Source organism: Cynocephalus volans, chromosome 11 (genome assembly GCF_027409185.1).
Source record: "Cynocephalus volans isolate mCynVol1 chromosome 11, mCynVol1.pri, whole genome shotgun sequence".
Classification (NCBI taxonomy): domain Eukaryota; kingdom Metazoa; phylum Chordata; class Mammalia; order Dermoptera; family Cynocephalidae; genus Cynocephalus; species Cynocephalus volans.
The window spans coordinates 100,914,472-100,936,915 of record NC_084470.1 but is presented as its reverse complement, the minus strand read 5'-3'; the positions used below and the strand labels follow the sequence as shown (position 1 = coordinate 100,936,915).

The following is a 22,444-nucleotide window of genomic DNA, read 5'->3' as shown; positions in this document are numbered from 1 at the left end:
GGCTTTTGGGCTGGTCTTGTAGCTACTTTTGAAGTGCCCTTGTATTTATTTGGGGGATTGGAGATACTGCTGATGGAAATTATGGACAGGGCCAGCGCCTCTCCCAGCACCTGTGGTGCTGGCATTGAGTCGACCACTTCCCGTGGAGTGAAGAAAAGTGTGTTTCTCTGTATTTGTTCCCTGCAACAGGGAGCACGGAAATGGAGGAACTGTCAAGTACTCAACGCCTTTAGAAGAGAGGTGCCATTGTTGATGATGATGACAATGACAGCACCTGAGGTTGAACAGTTCCCCAAACAATGTCACATATGTTGTAATTTGATGCTTGTAACAATTCTGTGAACTATGCAAAGTAGAAATTATTCCCCCATCTTGTAAGGGATCCCACAAATACAAGATATAGTTTATTATTAGCAAAGTCATTATTCGAAAACCCCTGCTATGAAGTCTTTTCCAGAGATAGTATGAGGCATCTTCAGAAAGTTCTTGGAAAGATTCATATTGTCTTTTAACTCTATTCTCGTGTTTGGCAGGTGGGGGCAGCAGCTGCAGCTCTAGCCTCTTGGCAAGGCGGAGATGAGACACCCTAAGCCCCAGCAGACTGTAAAATAAAGGGCCAGGAAACTGTGTGGGCTGTTTGAAGCTTTCTTTCCCAAGTTTTCCTCGCTCCTCCTCTCAGCGCCTCCCATCTCTTGCAACGCTAGGGAGATGCCATCCCATCTCCTCTTCAGCCTCCAGAATCCCTCCACAGCCCCTCCCTGCTTAGTAGCGTCCACAGGCCTGTCCAATAGCCACGCTATGGTCATAAGGAAACAAGAATCCCTGTGACCACTCCGAAAGAGAAAGAAATCTCCTTTCAGACAAAGACATTTTTGTAACACTGTGGAATTCATATTGTCTCTGATCTCCTTGAGGTTCAGGCCACAGACCTGAAAGAAGGAAGGAAAAGCCTGGGCTTTTCCTCAGCCTCGGCCTGCCCTTCCCTGTGCCCTCCTCAGCAGGGGGACCCAAGGGGACAGTGCTGGGGTTTAGCTCCAGGCTTGCTCTACCATACCACGATGCTGGGCCTCGGTTTTCTCAGCAGTAAAACGAGGAGCCAGGATCTACCTTGAGCGGCTGTGAAGAGCAAGGGCACGAGTGTGTGCGGAGCACTGGGCTCCGGGCCTGGCACGTGGATGCACTCAATGAAGATGGAAGCTTCCGCTGGCATTGCCAGAACCTGCAGATCATGCCTCTGACACATCCCAAACATCCAGGGCCATGGAGTTGGTATGGCCTCTGTGTTTTTAATTTTCTCTTCTTTCACATGGAGTAAATAATGTAAAGAAAAATGCTACAAGAACAGACTCCCTTTTCACAGCCCTCCAAGACACACATTCATTCTCTCTCTCTCTGTTGTTTGCTCACAGGGGCTGTGGCCCAGACCAGGGCAGTTTTGGGTAATCCCAGCTGCTTCTGACTCATCCACTGTCCTCGGGCTGGATGACTCACTCCAGGAAGATTTGGGGGATGGGGGAACATTCATGGAATGTATGTTGGCTGCATTCGTGTTCCTGTGAAGGGGATCGTGTGGTCGCAGAAAGAGGAGACTTTGCCAGGTCCAACAAGATAACAGCATGTGGGAGGGAGTACGAAGTGCAGCGTTTGCTCAGTTTTAAAAACTGGATCTTGTCCAGATGGGGCGGGGGCGGTGGGGAGCAGTAATCATTGTGTGTGTTTACAAATCAATTTTTGTGGCGCAGTACAGCCTAAGGCTCTTTTTTTTTTTTTTTTTTTCGTGACCGGCACTCAGCCAGTGAGTGCACGGGTCATTCCTATATAGAATCCGAACCCGCGGCGGGAGCGTCGCCGCGCTCCCAGCGCAGCACTCTACCGAGTGCGACACGGGCTCGGCCCCTAAGGCTCTTTTTGAGTGGAGTCCTGTGTGAACAGTGTGCACTAGAAGGCTGGCAAGGTCAGCTGCCTGGCACAAAAGAGGGCGTTACCCAGCTCAGGAAGAGGATGTTCAGGGTGAGCCAGGAGGCGCTTCTGCCCCAGGGCTGCATGAAGCTTCTGATTTGACTAGAGTGATAGGGTTGATCCGCTCAGTCACTTGTTGCTAAAAAGACTTGGGAGGGAAACCATCTCCACCTGCCTTGAAGGAGGTACTTTGGAGATTGAGAAATTGAAGAGATTGTCAGGAGGAGAAGTCTGAGCTCTGCCACACTGGGTAGTTGAACAAGCTTTCTCCCAAGAGCCCAGAGCCCAGAGGAAATTGGGGTGGGCCCAATGTAAGTCAGACGGTGGAACAAATGAACAGCTTCCAGGAAAGGGCTGTCTCCTTCCTCTGTTCTCAATTGTCACGGTTCCATAAAACCCTTGCCAAGTAAAAACAAATTCAGACTTACACAGGGAGAGATTTTCATTAAAAACCAAGATTATTGCAGTAGGGAGAAGGTCCCGATCTCAGAAATCTACAAGCATCTCAAAACCAAACAGAAACAGGTTTTTCTTTTGTAGGGTAAAGGAGAAAAAAGCAGAGATCAGCAGAATCTTTGGAGGTGATGCTGGACAAACAAGGGTAAATGACCAGTGGGGTCTGACAGGAAAAGGATCTCACTGTGTTCAGCCGTCTCAGGAGGAGCTAACAAGGGGATGGGCACACTCCACTTGACCTGTAGGGAAGAGAAACCTGACTACAGTGTGGTCAAGAGAAGCAAAGGGTGAGCGATGGGCAACTGTGGACACTTGGTCAAGAGCAGGAATAGATGGGGGTGGGGATAATATCGGTAAAGATAAAGTTTTTAAAACAGGTAAAATCATAACTCATTGAATAAATAAGGTGACTGGGCAGATGTTATCACTGGTTCATTGTAGAAGTCAAGGAAGCACAGATTTATATGGAGTAAAGAATATTGAATGTGCAAATAGACAAAAACTGGCTTCACCGCGGGGGCGGGGAGGGGGACGGTAGGAGTCCCTGCACTGGGCAGAATTCATTTGCATATCTACAGAAAACATCGTTTTGCATTGCTACAGTTATCTGCAACTTAAGAGTTACAAAATAATTCAAAAGCAATGAAAGGCTAGAACCAGATAACCTGGAAGCAGGGGCCCTAAATCAAGGTTTCTCAGCTTCTGCATTATTGACATTTTGGACCAGATCGTTCCTTGTGTGGGGTGCTGTCCTGCACATGATGACATGTTTAGCAGTATCACTGGCTTCTACCCAACAGAGGCCACTCGCACTCCATCTCCCAGCTGTGACAATAGAAAGTGTCTCCAGACAATGGGGTGAGGTGGGGGGCAAAACTGCCCCAGTTGAAAACCACTACTCTAAACAGTGCATGGTTTTCCATTGAAACACACATTCTTCCCTGCTAGTGCAGCGCAGGAGAGGAGGGGCTCTCTTCGGCCTGCACTCCTTGGCACGTGCCCATTTCTCTGTGTTTGAGCTGAGTCACATGATAACTCCCCAAGAGAGTGGTGACAGTGGCCACCAACACAGGCAGTGTCCTAAACGCTCTACCAATATTAACTCGATTAATCCTCCCAGTTACATTTGAGTTTCAGATAAACGATTTTTTTTTTTTTAATTTAATATAAGTATGCCCATGGCAATGGTTGGGACATACACATGCTAAAAAAGTATTCGTTGTAGGGCCCAGAATACTCTGCCCTCTGCCCGTGGCTCACTCGGGAGAGTGCGGTGCTGATAGCACCAAGGCCACGGGTTCGGATCCTATACAGGGATGGCCGGTTTGCTCACTGGCTGAGCATGGTGCTGACAACACCAAGCCAAGGGTTAAGATCCCCTTACCGGTCATCTTTAAAAAAAAAAAAGTATTCGTTGTTCACCTGAAATTCAAATTGACCTGAGACGACTGTATTTTATTTGCCAAACCTGACGACCTATCAGTGATGGAACAGCTGACCAGCAGCAGGGTGGCGTCGTGATTACAACAGGCCCGGGTGACTTAGAGCGCGCTGTGCCACATCGGATCACGTCCTCGGCCCCGCGGGGCTCGGCATTCTGGTCCGTGAGATGGGGACGCAGCGGCACCGTCCCGGCAGCGTCGCAGGGAGCTCCACCGAGGCCGCGCACGCAGAGCCGTCGGCCCGGGGCGGGCCAGCCAGTCCCCGCCGGCCTCCCGCTGACTCACCGGGCGTAACCCGGAGCTGCGGCCCGGGCCTGCTCCCCGCGCGGCCGCAGGGGGCGCACGGGTGCGCGCAGGCGGCGCCGAGGCCACGCCCGCGCCGGACGGCCGAGCGCATCCGCCGGGCCGGGCCGCAGAGGGGCAGGCGGCGGCGTCGCGGAGGTCGGGCGGCGGCATGGCGGGCGTCGCGATCAGGCTGGCCCGGGAGCGGGCGGCGGCGGCGGGGCTGGGCGCGCACGGGAGCGCCGTGCAGCACCTCAACCAGGACTACGCGGCGCTGCGGGACGCGTGCCTGCAGGACGGCGCGCTCTTCCAGGACCCCGCCTTCCCGGCCGGCCCCTCGTCGCTGGGCTTCAAGGAGCTGGGGCCCCACTCCAGCAAAACCCGGGGCATCGAGTGGAAGCGGCCCACGGTAGGGAGCGCCGCGCGGGGCGGGGCGGGGCGTGCGGCCGCGGACCCACCGGCAGGCCCGCCCGGGAGCCGCCTTCGGGCTGCGCAGAACGCGGGGGCACCCGGAGGCCGGGCTGAAACTTCCACCCGGCTCTGGTGAGGAGATGGGGGGAGGTGACGTGGGTCCGCGGGAAAGGGCGGGAGGCGACATCCGGCAAGGGACAGTCTGTCCTAACGGGTTCCCTCTGCTTCAGGGAGGGCGACAGTCCACAGCCTGGTCATTCTGTGACGGAGGATGGCCCCATGCAGTTGTGCTGGTTAGATTTATCCAACCAGAGTTTCTTCTTTAGTTTCCCAAACGGGAGTTAGCGAAACCTCCCCGTAATATTTCCATTGGTACCTAACAAAGGACGTGGAGGTGCCCCGAGAAGCCGGGCCCCGTCATCATTCCACCGGCCCAGAGTCCTCACCGGGGCCCCGGGGCCCTTCCAAGCACCCCTCACGGTCTCTGCCCTTCCGGCCCTCCCAGGCCTTGGGACAGCTTCAGCTCCCCGATCTGCTCGTCCACTCTGTGTCGCCTGGACCCCTGCTGGCTCCCCTCCTACCGACGCTTCACCAGGCTTCCCCACCACGCCTAGAGGAGGCTTCCTGGGAAATCCAACTTCCGGATTCCTGCTGTGAGAAAAAGCCTTCCCACCCTGCTTCCACCCCCCTGAGCCTCCCAGGGCACCTTCCACTCCCCTAAGTCCAACCCGGAGGCAGCAAGAGCGCTGGAAGTGCCCCGGCCCTGGGCCCAGAGCACTTACGTTCTCATTCTTGCTAAGCTGCTGGGTGACCTTGGGTGAGCTATTTAACCTCTCTGTGCCTTATTTCTTTGTCTAGAAGAAGTGACGCCTCAGTATTTCCTCTCTGGCTCATCAGGCTCGCCTGTTCTTTCCTGCCTCAGGCCTTCTCCCTTGCCAGGCATGTCTGGAGTCTGGCTTGCTCTCCTCCTCACTAAGCAAGGAGAGGACCCTTCCCCACCGTTCTTTGCAGCTCCCTCCCCCACCTCATTATTCTTTGTCGCTGCTCCCTGCTCATTTCCTTCGCAGCACTGTCACAATTTATAAATATAATTACGTGTATTTCTTAGTCCTTCCTACTGAACTGCAGGGACCAGTATATTCCCAGAGCCTAGCAAAGGTAGTGCCCTTTCATAGTATTCATTCCTTTATTCATTCAACAATATTTATTGAGCACCTGTTTATATGCCAGGCACTGTCCTAAATGCTCAGGATACATCAATGAACAAAAAAGACAGTGGCTATTTGTAGAATGAATGAATGCAGGGTTGTAATGAGCCTCAAATGAAATTAATGTGTTCACCTTACATTTGTATAGTACTTTACAGTTTACACAATGAATTCACACACTCATTCACTCATTCTTTCATTCATGCCATAAGCTTTTATTGAACACCTACTACATGCCTGGCAGAATGCATACAGTTTCTGCTTTTGAAGACTTTAGAGGCTGGTGAGGGGAGACAGACAGGTCCTCCAACAGCTGGAAATGTCTATGACACTTCCAGATGAGGAAATAAAGATCTAGAGCCATTTCAGGCCACCGCTTAGGCAAGGCAAGCTGTGCACTGCACAGCTGAGAGGAGTGTGACTATTATAATTCCCATTTGGCAGGTGAAGGAATTGAGGCTTGGGAAGGTTAAATGCTTGCTCAGAGTCGAGTGTGTGTACAGGTTGCAGCTAGGGCTGTGTCTAGCCTGTGCAGGTTTAGAGCCCAGCCTTACAGCTGCCCTCTGCCTCTGTCCTACTTTGTCAAACATGCTGGGGCCAGGCAGGAGGAACAAAAACATTTCCACTGGATTTGGACATTAGCAAGTCATTGGTGACGTTTACAGAGCAATTTCAGTGGAGAGGTGATTGCTGTAGATGCCAAAGTAAGGGAACTGGAAACGAAGGATGTGAGCAACTAATTTAAGAAAGCACCTGTGAAAAGAGAGAGAAACTGGTAGGCAGAGCAGGACCTGAGGTTTGAGAGGCTGTTTTTCAGATGAGAGCAACTTGGAGTGTTATATGTGAGTCACCAGAGAGGAAGAGAGTAAAGATAAAGGCGGGAGGAGACAGTGAAACAGGTCGCAGGGGAAGTGAGAAGTGGGCATGCGGGCTGGGCAGGGCAGCGGTGAGCCTTGCGGCGAGGAGGGACTGCTCTTCCTGAGAGGGGATTTCACGACACTGGCAGGAGAGTGGCCCCAGGGACTGGAAGGGGGATAACACAGGAAATGCCTAAAGTCACGGTGAGGTCCAAGGGCTGGTGCAGGGGACAGGAGGAAGCCGGCACGATTGAAGGGTGGCGTTTCAGAACCTCCCAACAACCAGACAGGTAGGAGCCAGGGCAGGTGGTGTCAGTCCCTGACTTTCCTCTGAGAGAACCAAGCCTCTGAGAGGTTTATGACTGGCTTATCTGCAGCTGGCTGAACTCAGCCTCAGACCCACATGTCCTGTCTTCAGATTTGGTGATTATTATTGACTTCTTCAGTAATAATAATAATAATGAGTAACATTTATGGAGTGCTTACCAAGAAACGTTTACATAGTTATCAGAACAATCCTCAGTGGTAGGTACGTCACCACCCCATTTTACAGATGAGGAAACTGAGGCTTCAAGAGGTTAGGTAACTTGCCAGGGTCATAGGACCTATGTAATAAGTGGCAGAGCCAGGATTCCAACCCAGGTTATCAGACTCCAAAGCCCAAGCCCTCAACCCCTTTCCTCAGACTCTTAACGTCCCATCTTTAATTCGATGCTTTACATGCTGTGAATAAGGTTCAGTTTTCTGAAGCATCTCTGAGCCTCGCTTTGACTTCTCTGGAGAGACTGCCAAAGGCACGAGAAGGTTTCTAAAACATAGTGGAAGAACTCTTCTGGGCTAAGTGCTTGGCACACTCAGGATTATCAGTATGGTTCTTTATAACGAAGAGGCTCACGGTGCCGAGCTCGATCTGTCCCATCAGCTGGATGAGCGCTTGGCTGGCAGGCCCTGGGCAAAGCTGCCTCTGGTCACCTCAGAAGAAGAGCATTCTCATTGTCCCTGTCATCCCCAAAACAGACTGACCTGAGCAGAGAGACAGTGCAGAGGCATGAAAGGAGTGTGCCGTGTGCAGACTGGGCTTCCAGAAAACCTTCTGCAGTCTGAGCAGGAACAGACAGGGGCCAGATCCAAGTCTACCCCAGAAAAGCTTCTGCCTGACATCTCTGTCGAGCACACCGAGGAGTGTGTGGTAGAGGTGCGCACATGCAGTACTCCAGCAGGCAGGAGACGTGGTAGCAGCTCCTACAAATCAAGGTTGCCCAAGCTGAGAAGCCCAGATTTGTGCCCTGACTTCCTCTGTGGCTTTGGGGTGGAGCTCCTCAGAATCAGGAAACACAGAGGGGACTGCGGAAAGGGCCAGAACTGTCCAAGGTTGGTTTCTGTCAGTCTGCTCCTGACAATTGCCCCAGAGGTTTTAACACCCTTAGAGGCTTGTTACTAATCAATTAGAGGCAGCACAGTGGAAATAGTTTGTGCTTTAGACCAGTGAGTTCAAATCCCACTGCTGTCTATCATGTGTGAGCTGCGTGACTTTGGACATTATCACATTACCTCCTTGAGCTGTTTCCTACCCAGTAAATGGGGACGATAGCCATCTTGTGTTCCTCAGATGAGATAAATCTCCAAGTACAGCACCTGACAGACAGCGGGTACAGCGTATATAGATGCCCCAAATATCATGGCCTATGGAAGAGTTCAGAGGAGCTAGATCTAGTCCCCTGCCCTCAAGAAGCGTATGTGTTAGGGAGACAGAGCAATACCCATAAGCACCACTAACTAGACAGTGCCCAATTAAGTACCAAATTGCAGAGTACAAAGACTCCGGGATGAGTGAGGGCTGGACTATAAAGGAGGGCTTCAGGGAGAAGGAGGCAATGAGCCTCGAAATATGGTACAATGTGGAAAAGGAGGGAACAAGGTGGGAAAGGGAGGAATTCCATTCAAGCAAAACAACTTGCATGCAGGAGTGGAGGAGAGGGTGCTAGCTTGGCAGGTAGGACAGCTGGTACGGAGGGTCTCAACACTTGGTGCAGGAGGGTCTCAACACTTGGTCCAGCCCCAGCCCCTGGGGAACAGTATGATGAAGCAGGCTCTAGGCAGTTTGGAGTGTGCGGGGTCCAGTGACTGTCCTCAGCTTGGAGGATCACCCCCCTCCCCTGGCAACAGGGCTTATGGAGCAGGGGTCAGAAGGGACCCCACAGCACAGAGCTCTCACTCTTAGAGGGGAGCTGACAGGGGAAGTGAGATGTCCTAACTGCAAAAGCACCTGCCTGGTAGGCTGACAATACTTTACGGGTCTCGTTCCCAGGAGATCTGCGCTGATCCCCAGTTTATCATTGGAGGAGCCACCCGCACAGACATCTGCCAAGGAGCCCTAGGTAAGTGATGGGATCCAGAGCAAGCTGTGGTGGGAAGGGGTAAGGGGCAATCTGTCACTTGTCTCTCTTCCCAAGCAGCCTGGTGGTTTCCATTTGCAGAAGATCCCTGGAATTTCTTGTCCTCCAGGGGCAGCACTGGGCTAGTTGCTCAGGTCACAAAGATGCTGCCACTGGGAGGACCAAGGGGCTTCTGGATTTTAGCCACCCCTTGGCCTCTGTACCCCCAGAGTCAATATTACCAGTGGGCCATGAAACCATCAGGCTCTGGGCTAAGCCCCGAGTGGGAGGACTCCCCCAGGCCACTGACAACATTGAGACATCAGTTCTCTGGGGTTCAGGGACAGGAGAAGTTTACTAAGTGTGAAGGAAGAGGAAACTCTCATGCTCACTGCTGAGAGGAAATTAAAGTACCAGGCAGAGGGCATTCTTAGTGTTTGCAAGGCAGGTTCACCGTGGTAGCATGACACCAGGAAGCCGTGCTCACTGTTGGAAAGTCAGGTGCAGTGCTTGTGTAAGTGAGGTTAACTGGAGTGGCTGAATCGTGAGGGTCTGAAACCATGCTGTCCGAATCTGAGTTCTGATTTGTGTCTGGATATAGTGCTTGGTTTTGGCCACATGGTGGGAGGTGGCTGCCAGGGGCTATGTTCCTGATGCTTCTGAGCCTGTTGAGATTTGGTGACAGCCACCAGCCTATCACCCGGGGCATCGCCATCAGGTGCTAGCCTTACCTGTGCTCTTACCTGCTCTGGGAGGGAGCACGCAGTGGGCCTGGGATGGGTGGGCAGGGGTCTTGGGAGGGGGGCAGAAGTGGTGCTCCTGCAGGTCCTGGGCTGGTCCTGGGTGGCCCTCCTCTGCACTGGATATAGTGCTTGTTGAGGATTTGAACCTGCAGCGTCCTCTAGCTTTATTATGACAGCTCCCAAGCTCCCAAGGCTTCTATGAAGTCCCAACAGTGGGGCCTGGGACTGTTTAAAATTCTCATAGAATCTACCCTCAGTTTTTTTTAACTTATAATGAATGTGGCCCTATAATTACTAGAGCAGAACCAAAGCCTGTTTCCTGCCATCAGCCTCAACTGGCTCCCCAAACAAGCCCATTAGTAACAAAATTGATTTTGTATCTTTTTTTCTCGCACACCTAGCAGAGGTTCTGATACTCCTAATAATAACATCCCATATTTAGTGAGTAGATACTATTTGCTAGATACTAAACTCTGCTCTAAGGTACTGTGATTATTCCCATTTTATAGGTGAGGATGCTGAGGTTGTCCACAGCTGAAGTGGGGGCCTGGTATACAAATGCATTCAGTCTGACTCCAGGGCTGTGTGTTTAACCTTGAGCTATAGACTCCCTAAGCTGGGCCCGGAAAAATTTCAACCCCTGAGGGATGTCAAGGCAGCTGTGTGAATCATTAGGACAGGCTCAGCCTCTGAGGGGGAACATGACCCAGAGCTGGGCAGGAAACTGAGCTGGTCTGAGCTCAGATTGTGTGCAGATTCCTGGGATGCCAGAGCACATTCTTACCTGCCGAAAACACTCCTCCCATTTCCCTCCTTCTCTCTCCCCACTCCCCAAAAGACAGAAGACCAAGGGTCTTCAGGCACCTAAGGTGGGTGCTCCAGGAAAACCTGTTGATTGGAGAAAATGGAAATGAACAGGATTGGAAGTTGATGGAGACTTCAGCCCACCCTGGGGGCGTTAGAGAATCCAGAGCAAACCCAGCACTGCTAATCACTGCTCCTGGACTAACCATCTACTTCAAAGTTTAATGACATCTGAAGAGACAAATTGCAAGTGGACAAATACATGATTTAAGTCCCGTTTAAATGCCAGCAGGCCATTTGGAGAGGAAATAGGAAAAGCTTACATTCCTGGGAGAATTTCACCTCTGTCCACACCAAATCAAATAAGAACAAGGTAAAATGTAAACCTTTTCAAAATTTCTCAGTAAGTGGTCCTGAGGTTTTTTGTTTGTTTATTTTTATGCCATATTGGCTATTTTGTTCTCTTGGCCTTTTATTTTGGAGAATCCTGGTGAGATTACAGTCTGTGAAATGTGGTTTACTGGACTCTCACCCTGATTCTGGCATCTGGGCACAGAGTGGTGATAGGCTGGTGGCTGTCACCAAGTCCCAACAGGCTCAGAAGCATCAGGAACAGAGCCCATGGCAGCAACACCCCGCCACAGGGTCAGAGATAAGAGACGAGGCTCAGTAATGTTGGTAATTGGGAAAATGTGGGCAAGTCATCATTCGGAACCTGTCTCTTCTGGAAATGGGGAGGGAAAGGGGGAGTGAGGTGACCGGAAAGACCGCTCAGATGTAGCCTTCTAAAGCCATTGCTGGTTCCTCATTCCTGGTGCTAGAGGGTTAGAACCCACAAGACCATCTTTTGTATCACATATGGAGGAATAACAGCACCAGTCACCTGGTGACAGCATGCAGCACATAGAGCATGTTTTCATTGCGTCATCTCATGTGATCACCCCAACTCTGAAGTAAATCCTTTCATTCCCATTATGCAGATAAGAAAAGTGAGGCACAAAGGTAGGGAAGGTACATGTAAGGCCACACAGCTAACTGCCAAAGGCAGGAACCCTGATCTTATTTTAAATCCTGCACTCTTTTTATAACCCCGTGTTCCCCCAGAGCTGCCGCAGTGCTGTGCTGAGGAACAATTCTCAGCAAAACTTGTTTTTCTACCTGCACTTTCTACCCTCAGAGTCACTCAGGTCACCCAGTGAACCCAGGCAGGTAATGGTCCTAGACTTGTGCACTTCCCAGTGCCCTGCCACCTGCCCTTTGCTGCCCGGCAGGTGTGGCCTGCAGCCCCCTCCCTCTTTTCCAGAGGCTCAGCTTGGAAGGTTCGCCAAAGGAATTCAAGCCATGTTTGCAGAGCCACTCAGAGCGAGCTACCTGCAGCGCAGGACGTGGTTGTGCTGAGGGTTGACGCAGTGAAGACGTCTGCCCTTCTGGAGGAAGGGCTGAGACCCAGCCTGAGCCTCAGCCCAGCTGGCCCTGCAGCTAAATATGACTCTGTAATTGCTGGCAGTAACTGGGTTCTTACAGGGATTGCCACTTAGAATGGCCCCCAGGAGCCCAGGAGATTCAAAGGCCACTACTGAGGTTCTCCACTGTGCCCTTATTTCCCCCAAGCCCTCACAGCTCACAACTAAAGGCAGCTACCCCGGCCTGAAGGCACAGGTCTCTGTACACTAGCAGGTCCCAGCTTCCTAATACAGCAAACCCCGTTTTCTCCAGGGCCCTCAGAGATGGGTCACCCTGCCTACACCCCCAAGAGTCACCTAGGCCCCCAGAACACCAACTGAGAGGTGGGTGGCTGCAGGGAACCCCTCCGCATAGCCCATCCCCACAGAGAGTAGGGAAGGGGCAAGACCAGTGGGAAAAGCACACCAGAAGGTGAAGGTTCCGGTCCTGCTCCTTTCACCACTTATTCCCTGTGTGGCTTTGGGCAAGTAGCCCAAACTCTCTGAGCCTCAGTCTACTCTTCTGTAAAATGGGAATAACGATAATGCTCCCTTCTCAGGGCTGTGGTGAAAAGTTAGATTTATATAGGCAAACACACTTGGCATACTGCAGAATCCTAAATAGTTCAAGGGACTGTATTATTACTGATTCCAGTTATGTGAAAAGTGCCTTTGCCAAATTGCAGACGAGAAAGAGGATGGGGGAGAAAAGGAAAAAGAAGGAAAAGAAATAAGCTAGGTTGGAAACCAGATCCTTGTCCTTGAAAAGCTCGTAGTCTAGGTGTGGAAGTGCCACGATGGACGGGAACAGCAAACTTGGGGCCTGTATTTGGGTAACATGCAGGTTGTAACACTTGGAAGAAAGAGAAACATATGGGGAGATGGTAAACATAAAGGAGGCAGATGCACGCTCTTCAGTTTTTATAACTGAATTTTTTTAAGTGTTTTAAATAATTTTAAAATGATTTTTAAATTTTTAATTTTAAAATTAATTTTAATAATAAGTGATTTTTTAAATGTTAATAGCCTTCTTTTTAGAACAGTTTTAGATTAACAGAAAAATTGAGAAGATAGTTCAGAGAGCCCCATACATCCCATACCCAGTTTCCTGTATTATTAACATCTTAACATTAGTGTGGTACGTTTGTTACAATTAATGAACCGATATTGATACGTTATTATTAAAGTCCATACTTTATTGAGATTTCCTGGAAAGGACAGTAGGTACAAACAAAGGAAATGTCAATAAATCCCATCCAGGACACCACATCACATATAGTACTCGTGTCTCCCTAGACTCCTCCTGGCCATGCCAGTTTCTCAGACTTTACTTGTTTTTGATGACTTTGACAGTTTTGAGGAATACTGGTCAGAGATTTAGTAGGATGCCTATCCACTGGAATTTGCAGGTGCCTTTTAAAAAAATAATGCATTTTTTTTTAAAAGAAGGCCAGAAAATAGGTGTTGTCTGGTTTGCTAGAGAAAGTAAGTTCATGCTTTTTCTTAAAAATGCTCGCTTCACCACCAGCCCCAACACCACCCTCACCACCCAGCAGTAGCCTCTGCCAACTTCCTAGTGCACACATAGTGTGTCCATGAGTCATCCTTTCCTCTCAGCCTCCCTGGTTATAAATGCTCTTTCACATCTTCCTCCCCCGTGGCTGCTGCCCATGCTCCCGGCTTCCTTCCCTACTGCATCTAAGACGGCTTATAAGCAGGGCAGGGATGAACTGCTAACCCTGCTATCTTGCCCAGAGGCCCCCATCCTGCCCTGGCTGCCCCCAGCCTTGACCATCATACAGCAGGGCTCTAGCCTCATCTGATGCCCACAGAACAAATCTCTTCTCGGCTGCCCCTGCCACCTCTCCAGGCGTCCTTTGAAAGCTTCCCATATACTTTCCTCTGAAGCGATAGGGTGCCCAGGGTGGGTTTACAGGATTCCAGACTGCTACCCATGGGCATGTGCGTCAGGGTGTGACTTTTCACTTGTCCGAGAGCTCCCTCAGCTTTTCCACCAGCTTCTTGTGGCCAGGAACCAGGTCACACCCCACTATGGCCTTAGTAATCTACTCTGAAATGCAAGGGTTGGGTTAGATTTTCCTAAGACCCCACTATTTCTGACATCCTGTGACTGCAGCCCCGCACACTAGCTTCAGCTTGACTCGTGTTTGCAAGCAGTAATGCCTCTGCTTCAAGGTCCATGGAGCCTTGTCCAGTGTCAGTCCCCAGGAGGATCTGCCACAGAGAGGCTTGCCATCTGGAGACTTCAGAAGTGAAGGACCGCTTGTGCCACGAGGTCTGGTGCGGTCTCTGCTAGCATCACTGTGTGGACGATGGAGCCCCAGGAGGACGTGTTGATACTGCCTCTGGCTGGCCTGGCTAGCAGGTATGCAGCAAGGTAGCCTTGAGATCAGCACTGTCCAGCAGAACTCCTAGCAATGATGGAAACGTACATCTGCACAGCTCAGTATGGTAGCCACTAGCCACGTGTGGCTGTGGAGCACTTGAGATAGGACTATTGCAACTGAGGAACTGAATTTGCGATTTTATTTAATTTAAATGTGCCTTGTGGCTACTGCACTGGTCAGCACAGCAGACCATTGAGCATTGGGAGCCAGCCCCCATTCTTTACTCTCCAGGGTGGGATGGTTCTCACATCAGAACCAAGAAAGGCACAAGCAGGGTCAAGAGCAAGGACGAGGGTGTCCAGCAGTTAGGGATCGGCATCTTAATTTTGCCACGTACTAGCTGTCACTTTGGCGTGTATCACCATTCTCTTCAAGCCTCAGTTTTCTCATTCATAAAATGAGGATAATACTGCCTACTTCAGAGGCCTGTGTAGATGAAATGAAGTAATGAACATAGCTCAGAGCACTGGAGACTGAGGCAGAAGGTTTAATAAATGCAAGTTGCATATTACCTTTGGGGAGAGTGTGGCCAGAGGGGAGTCGTGACAAATGAGGTTGGAAAGGTGGGGTGGAGCCACATCCTACTGCATCTTGAATACCCGATTGGGTCCCAGCTTTAGCACCTGGCATTGGCAACCACTGAAGTCTTGGAGAAGGTATGACAGAGGAGGTGGTGTTTGCGGGAAAGCTCTGGGGCCATGCAGTGGTCACTGCACCTGCACGTGCCTGTGATCTTCAGCCACAGCTCCCACTTACCCATCTGTGAAATGGGAATATTGACGATGTTCGTGTCCTTCCTTTTCCTTTTCCTGTGCAATGGGGAGCTGTAAGACTGTATGACTGGAAGGTGCCATTGGAACCCAGGGCCTCTTGGGGTTTCTCTGTCTCTCTGGATCAGGATCAGAATGAGAAAATCTGCAGCATTCATTCTTGTTGGGCCAGTCCTACATATGATGCTTCTTGGGCATTTTGCTGCCGCAGCCCCAGTGATACTTTTTTCCTTTAGTTCAATACTGTGAATGCCACCAGGACAATAGATGTTGTCCTGATTCCTCCAGGAGGTGAGGAAGGAGAGTTCCTGAAGAGTGGGGATTTAGGGTGGGGGTTGGCAGCTGAGGGCAAGGTTCTGGCTCTGCCTCTCCTCCTGTGGGTCTGTGACTGCAGCAGGGATGGGGAGGAAGGGGGTGGGTTTGGCTGTGCCTGGGGAGGAGGCAGCCATGAGGAAGGAGGAGCCACCTCTGCTGGGGTCCTAGCAGATAAAAACCCTGATGTCAGGTAGGAACCATGGGGGCGATGGCCCTGCAGACTCAGGGCTGCAGGTAGCGGGTCCACAGAGATGAAACCTGCAGCAGGCTGCGTCCTCCTGGTCCAGGGCACAGCTGAGAGAGGAAGGGGGCCCAGCGGCCTTCCCTAGTCCAGGGTGTAAGAGTGTGACCGTCAGGCCCAACACCTTCCCTCCTTCCTGTCCTCCCTTCTAGAGCCTCCTGTCCTGCAGGAGGGGTGGGGGAAGGGAAGGGGGTGGCTGCGGACATGTGGTTTGGGTCACAGGCTCTTGCTTGCAGTTCTGACATGCAGTTTTCAGAAGGAGGCTGGAGACCTTGCTGTGAATAAGGGTTGGGACGTGAGTGTGGTGGAGGACCTTCCCCACGCCTCCAGCCTGCTGTAAGTGAGGACTCACCGCATGTGTGTGGGGAATTCGGTTTGGGGGTTCCTCTTCGGGGTGGCTGCCAGCCATGAAAGGAGTAAGTGAAGGGACGGCCAGGGTGACTCCTCAGCCACCCTCTCGCAGGCCCAGATGTGGGCAGGTGTGCATCTCCTCTGGAGAGTTCCCTTCCCACCAGCTCCCGAGGGGCGGCCCTAAGCTGGCTCTCCCAGGGTTCCTTCTCCCTATGCTGCTGACCAGACAGGTTCCTCCCTCCCTGGAAGGGTGTCAGGTCTGCTGGAGACTGTTAAAGTGCCATTGTCTCAGGAAGGGTAAAATTTTGCCAGGAGCAACCTTCAGTATCTCAGTTTCTCACTTGTCTAGCTGTCAGCATGGAGAGCAAAGGAACAAAGCCCTGAAGGAGGGAGACCCAGACAGGCAGGACTTGAGATGGAGCAGGGCTGCTGTCCTCGGCATTATCGGTGTTTGGGGCTGGATGATTCTTGTTGTGGGGCTGTCCTGTGCACTAGAGGATGTTTAGCAGTGTCCTTGGCCTCTACTCACTCTCACCTCCAGTGTGACGGCCAAAAATGTCTCTAGACATTGCCAAATGTCCCTAGTAGAGGGGGATGGGCATGTCCCCCTTTGAGAACGACCAGTAGAGGGAAGGGAAGGGAGAGATGTGGAACCATGAAGTACCATGGGGTCACTGGGCATCCAGGGCACAGAATGTCCATGTGGAAGCCTGGTGGCAGGGAGTGGCCAGTGAGAAAGACTGGGGATAGCAGTGGTGACGGGCAGAGGAGCTGCTGAAGACACACTTCACACACTTTCAGCATTTCAGCCTGACCCAGCCACGATTATGATCGAGTGTTGTAGGAAAGGAGGAAACATTGAGCGTGCAGGGCAAGGGCAGCATTGTTGGGATATTTGAGCTTGTGGGAGAGGAGTACCAGCCTCCCACCAGCCTTGCGAGGAGATGGGGCCCTCCTTGCTTCTTGGAGAATGCTTCCATCTGGGCATTGGCTTCTTTCTCTCTCTGGCACCCCAAGAAGGGGAGAATGTTAGCAGAAGCATCTTACCATCCCTGGCCTAACTGAATTTCAGACTCCCAGGCAGTTCAGGAGGGTCCCTATATTGTTACACCTTGTGTCTAGTGTGTAACAACCCACCCCATAATGAGTGGCTTGATACAACGTTTTATCATTCTCTCTCCTGGTTCTGCCTGTGACTGGGCTCAGCCGGGTGATTATCAAGGTCAAGGCAGTAACAGTCAGATGGGGATGGGGCCCCTCACCCACATGTCTGGGGCAGGCACTGGAGGCTGGATCAGCTGGGGCTCTGGGGATCTCTGTCTCTTATGTGGTCTCCTTACACAGGGGCTGGTAGGTGAGCTTCTCACACAGTGGCACGTGTCCCAAGAGAGAGCCTGGGAGGCTTTCTTGCCTTTTGCAGCCTGGCCTGGAAGTCACATAGCCTCACTCTGACATATTCATAGAGACAGATGAAAGCCCACCCAGGTGCAGAGGGACATAGATCCCCCTTCTTGATGGGGAGTGAAAGGTTCTGGAAGGGCTCATGAAACCAGAAATCGTGTTGCTGCCATTTTTGGAAGTCACCATGGTTCCTTTCTTCTGAATAATGTCCTCCTTGTCCTTCACCACTGGTTACCCAAGGCTGCTTGGACACTAGCCCATCACGGTTTGGGGGAGGCGGGTATTTTCTGGGACTGCTCAATAAGCAGGGCAATGGGAGACTCAGCTAGCTGGGCTGATCTGCTAGCTTCAGGTCTCCTTTTATCCCCCAAGCATTTCTGAGACACCCGCAGGGCCCAGGAGCCCTGGCTGTGCAGGCCGGCAGTGGCCTGTCTACTTCCGTTCAGCCGGCTCTGTTGGTGCCTGTCTTAAGGGAAGCAGTGGGCTGAGACTTTGGGCAAGAGAAGGCAAGATAACAACACATTCCTTTCTCTGTACTAGATTCTTGCCTCTGCCTCCCCTCCCACATTCAACCAGTTCTCTCTGTTCTAGGTCCTTCATTTGTCTCCAAGCCTCCTTTTCCTCCTATTCCCTCATTATTCCAGGGCAGACCTTAATTCTCACCTGGATTCCTGCCCTGGCTACCTCCTGGTCTCCGATCCATTTTGGACTTTACTCCAGAGGCTCTGTCCTCAGGGAGCTTATGGGAGAGGTGGGAGCAAACAGTTGAATGGATGAATTACACGCAAGTTTTGATCATTCTAGGGTAGGGTCAGTTGGATGCAGTGTGAGGGTGTGGGAGGTGAACAGGAAGGGGCTAAGAGGGGGCCCCAAAGATGAGTCCCCCAGCATGATTAAGGACAGCCAGGTGGAGCAAGGGTGTCCCTGGCCGAGGAGCCGGAGCAGGGCGTGCACTTCCCCAGCAGGGGGTGGCTCTTGCTGGAAAGCCCCCGTGTTTACTTTGCCTGAGGAGCTGTGCAGAAGTGGCAGGAGTGAGGAGGCTGAGGAGGGACCCTCGCTTAATTCCCTCAGGAGCCAGTTCAGGTTCCTGACCCAGTGTCTCCAGCCTTGGCTCTCTCCACGCCCAATGCCCACGCCCCGCCTGTCCTGCTGCCTGCCCGGCCTGGACTGTGCCACTCCCCACACCTTTTGGGTCTCTGCACTTGACCTTCCCTCTCCCTGAAAGTGCTCCCACCTCGCCCGCTCCCCCTCCTCTAAGCCTTCCCCACACAGCCCACCCCTCCTACAGTCCCTGACCACCATTGTCTGCCCACATGCTTCCATGTCTGCCCCCCACTTCTGAGAGTGAGGGCCCCTGTCCTGCAGGCCCGGCACAGAGGAAGGACTGAGCAAGTGAAGAGAGGAGACATTTCAGACTGAGGCCGTATCAGGGCAGACAGAGGTGCTTAGAGACACAGGCGAGCCGGGTGCAGATAGAGGAGCAGCCTGAGGGGTGCTGAGGCTTGCAGGCAGTGGTAGGGCTAGCACCAGGCTTTGTGTTCTGTCTGCTCCTTCTCCAAGACAGGAACGAACTTCTTAGGCCTGTGTTTGCAGTGTGAGCGTGTGCATGTGTACAGTGTGCACGCATGCATTTGGGAGTGGGCTCTGCTTCGCTGAGCTTGTGCCCCTGTGCAGGCACTGGGGCTGAGCCTGAGACCACCGTACCTGCCCTCACAGAACTTCCATCTGCCGGGACTGTTCCCAGGCTCTAGTCCATGAAGCCCCGGCAAGGACAATGTGTCAGAGCCCAGCATCTCCTGGACTCCCCTTCCCAGCTCTGCTCACCTCCTGCTTGTGAGGGAAAGACAGTGGTAGTAGAAGGGAAAAGAGGAGAAAACACAACAGTATTATGTCCTCCTTTTGGAAAAGCCTCCATGGCTGCAAATACAAGTTTTAGTAAGCCAGCACTTCCCACTCACCCCCAGGGCCCCTTCAGCTGCGGCCTGTGCACAGAGCGGACCTTCAGGACAGGGACACCAAGGCCAGAGCACAGCTCTGGAGAGTTACTGAAAGTTACTGGCATGGCTGTGAATGAATTTATCTTTTCAGAAGACGGCCCTGAGCTTAAAGGAGTCATTCACAAGGTCTGTCTGGGAGTGCAGGTGCTCAGGGGATCACCTGGGTTTGCCCCTGGTTGCCAATGTGCTGTGTGAGTGTGAAGGGAAGATGGGCCCAGCTGAAGACAGTCAAACCTTTCATCCAGGTAGCTTGACCCAAAATCCACTCCAACCTCCTTTCTCCAAACAAATCAGAAGGGGTGGAGGAAGTCTGAATTTGGAAGGAATTCCCTGGGGACCCATACACAAAAGTGGCTTAAGTGATCTCAGCATGGGCCCCAGAATGTCACTAAATAGTTGCCGAAGAAATGAATAAATTAGTACATGAATGCTCTTCTGCCATAGGCATAAAAACGCTGACAGTTCCCTGGGAGAACACACACCCAAGGCACACAGGGAGAGAAACTGATTATCTCAAGTGCAGACCCAGGAGGAGGGAGGTAAGGGTTGGCTCCTAAAGGTCCCTCTCCTGTGTTATGTGAGGGCACAGAGTGGAGAAGGACCTGCAAAGCTGGTTCTTCCCAGGGAGCAGCAGTTCCCAGGCAGAGGGACAGCCACATCCGTGTCCCAGCTGGAGACTGGCTCCACCCCAGGCGCCCACCACTGCAGTGCTCTCTGGGTCCTGAGTAGCGCTTGTGTCCACAGCCCCTCAGTGCTGCTTCTCTGCCTTTGTGTTTTCATTGCTTGGGCTTCCCCTCTCTCTTCAGGTGATGAGACAGACCCTGTAGGCCCTCAGTCACTCAGCAGGTGGAAGTCCTTCCGGCCCACCTCCAACACTGCCGCCAAATGTGGCCAAGGTTTGGCACATAACATGCCTTCCTTGGAGACTTTGCTTCTTCTGGGTCTCAGTTTTCTCTCCTATAAAATTAGAAAATAAAAACAGCAATCAACTTACAAACACTGTTTGAAGTGTTTTACATATTTTCTTTCATTTAATTTCAACTCTATGAGGCAGTTTATTATTATTAAACCCATGTTATAAATGAGAATACTGAGCCACAGAGTATTTTCCTTGGGCCAGCCACGACTTGAACTCCATGTTCTGTCTCTATTGTTTCTTAACCATTTGGGGTGGGAGAGAAACTTGATTTCTCTCTCCAGAATACATGTAAAACTTGCACAACATGTTTGGGGTTCCAGATCTCTGAATCCCATCCACGGACCCCCAGTTTCCCTTTTTGCATCTGATCCTAACAACCTTCTGCGGATATGCCTCATTATTATCCCTCTCCACGCTGAGAAAACACAGAACAAAGAAATTAAGAACTGTATCCACATTCACACAACCAGAAGTGGCAAGAAATCCAGTGCTCAATCCCACCCACTGGTCAGGCTCCTAGGCTTATCTAGTAGGTCTCTGCTCTGTACTCCTTTCTGTTTTGGGGGTCTCCTGAAGGTGCAGCGTGGCTGTGGGATGCCCATGGATCCATTTGCCCTGTGCCTACAGCAAGTGTTCTCCACCCCTGCAAGCTGCCACGGGGAGAAAGCACATCAACCCGCTTACTTGAGACCCTACACCTGCCAGCTCACCAGGGACCCTACCTGTCTTGCTCACCTCCGTGCCAACAAAGAGGTGCTGGGACAACACAGAAAGGGCAGGCATGGCCTTGGGAGGAAGGTGCACAGGAATGAGCTCCCTGGAGGCTGGGCTGGAGGAGCAAAGCCTGCCAGAGGGGAGAGAGTGACAGCCAGGAGCCTGGAATCTGAGGAGCTGGAGCGGGTGAGTACTGGGGTCTGGAGCAGAAAGGTGTGTGACAAGTGAGGGAGCAGGCATGACCCAGCCTCCAGGGAGACACACCTTTCACAGGGATCCTGGAGGTCCCCATGGAGCAGGCAGGAAACCTTGATGTTGACCTAAGCAAAAGAGAAAGGGCCAAGTCTTTCTGGGAGACCCTGGACCACCTCCCCTGGGTGACTGCCTTTCAACAGTGCTGGCTCCAGACTCCCAGAACCCTACCTCTCCCATCTTCCCCCGTAAACCTGCTTTTAGTCATTGTCACACCAGAGCATTTAAATCCCAGGGTTCCCTTTCCCACAGGTATTTGCAGCCTAAGTCTGATCTCTAAATGTGAGGTCAGAGGATCTTTTTCTGTAGGAGAATTTAGACTATATGTAGTGGAGGTTTGTGGAGGAAGGAAGCAGGAGGCCCCTGAAATCCCACCCTGCAGGCAGCCAGGGCAGAAGATCCCCCAGCCTCCCTCCCCAGCCTCTCAGGCCTGTACTGGTTGAGCGTCTTCCAGGACAGAAGCTTAGCTGGGTGAGGGGGCAGCCTGGATGTAGGGGTGTCCAGTCTGTCCTGCCTGCCATCAGGAACTTCACTGGGTGGTTCAGGAACCTCTGGATAGGTCCCTGTTTGCTGCCTTTAATAACGGACATGGCCAGCAGCAGCCTGCTAAAGGGAGATGTCACTGGCACCTCCCTCCTCTGGGGAGGCACAGAGTCTGTCCCATGCATGATCAAGTACCTGTGGGGACCCAACTCGGACACTTGTCCCTGCTCATGTCCAGGGTACTTGGACTCCAGGCTCCCAGGAGGAGAATGGCCAGTGAGAGGTGGTGAGTCAGAGTTTTTACAGTGACTTAGTCAGAATTTGTTGGTACTTACATATGCCTCACCTCATTCCACAGAAAATTTAAGGCCTAACCAAAAAAAAAAAAAAAAAAAACTAAACAAACAGAAACAAAACAAAATATAATACAACCATACAGTGTAAGAAAAACGAACAATCCAGAAAGAAAAGAATGTCAAAACCTGGAGAGAGCATAATCCTTGGCATAATGAAGGCTTGAAAAGGAAAGTAAGTTTTACTATAGGAAATTAAAGTTACATTTTTGGCACAACGGAGTATGTAGTCTAAGATTCATACGTCTAAGATTTTTTTCG

The 22,444-nt window shown here is 51.7% G+C and overlaps 1 protein-coding gene across 1 annotated transcript in view; it reads left to right on the top strand.

Annotated features, from left to right (window-relative positions):
- The first annotated feature begins 4,254 nt into the window (after nt 1–4,254).
- CAPN2 (calpain 2) overlaps nt 4,255–22,444 on the top strand; it is a 50,211-nt gene continuing 32,021 nt past the window's right edge. The window contains exons 1-2 of the mRNA XM_063113789.1: nt 4,255–4,548; nt 8,924–8,993. Of these exons, the coding sequence (XP_062969859.1) occupies nt 4,312–4,548; nt 8,924–8,993 (307 nt within the window). The 5' untranslated portion in view covers nt 4,255–4,311. The remainder of the gene's footprint in view (nt 4,549–8,923; nt 8,994–22,444) is intronic.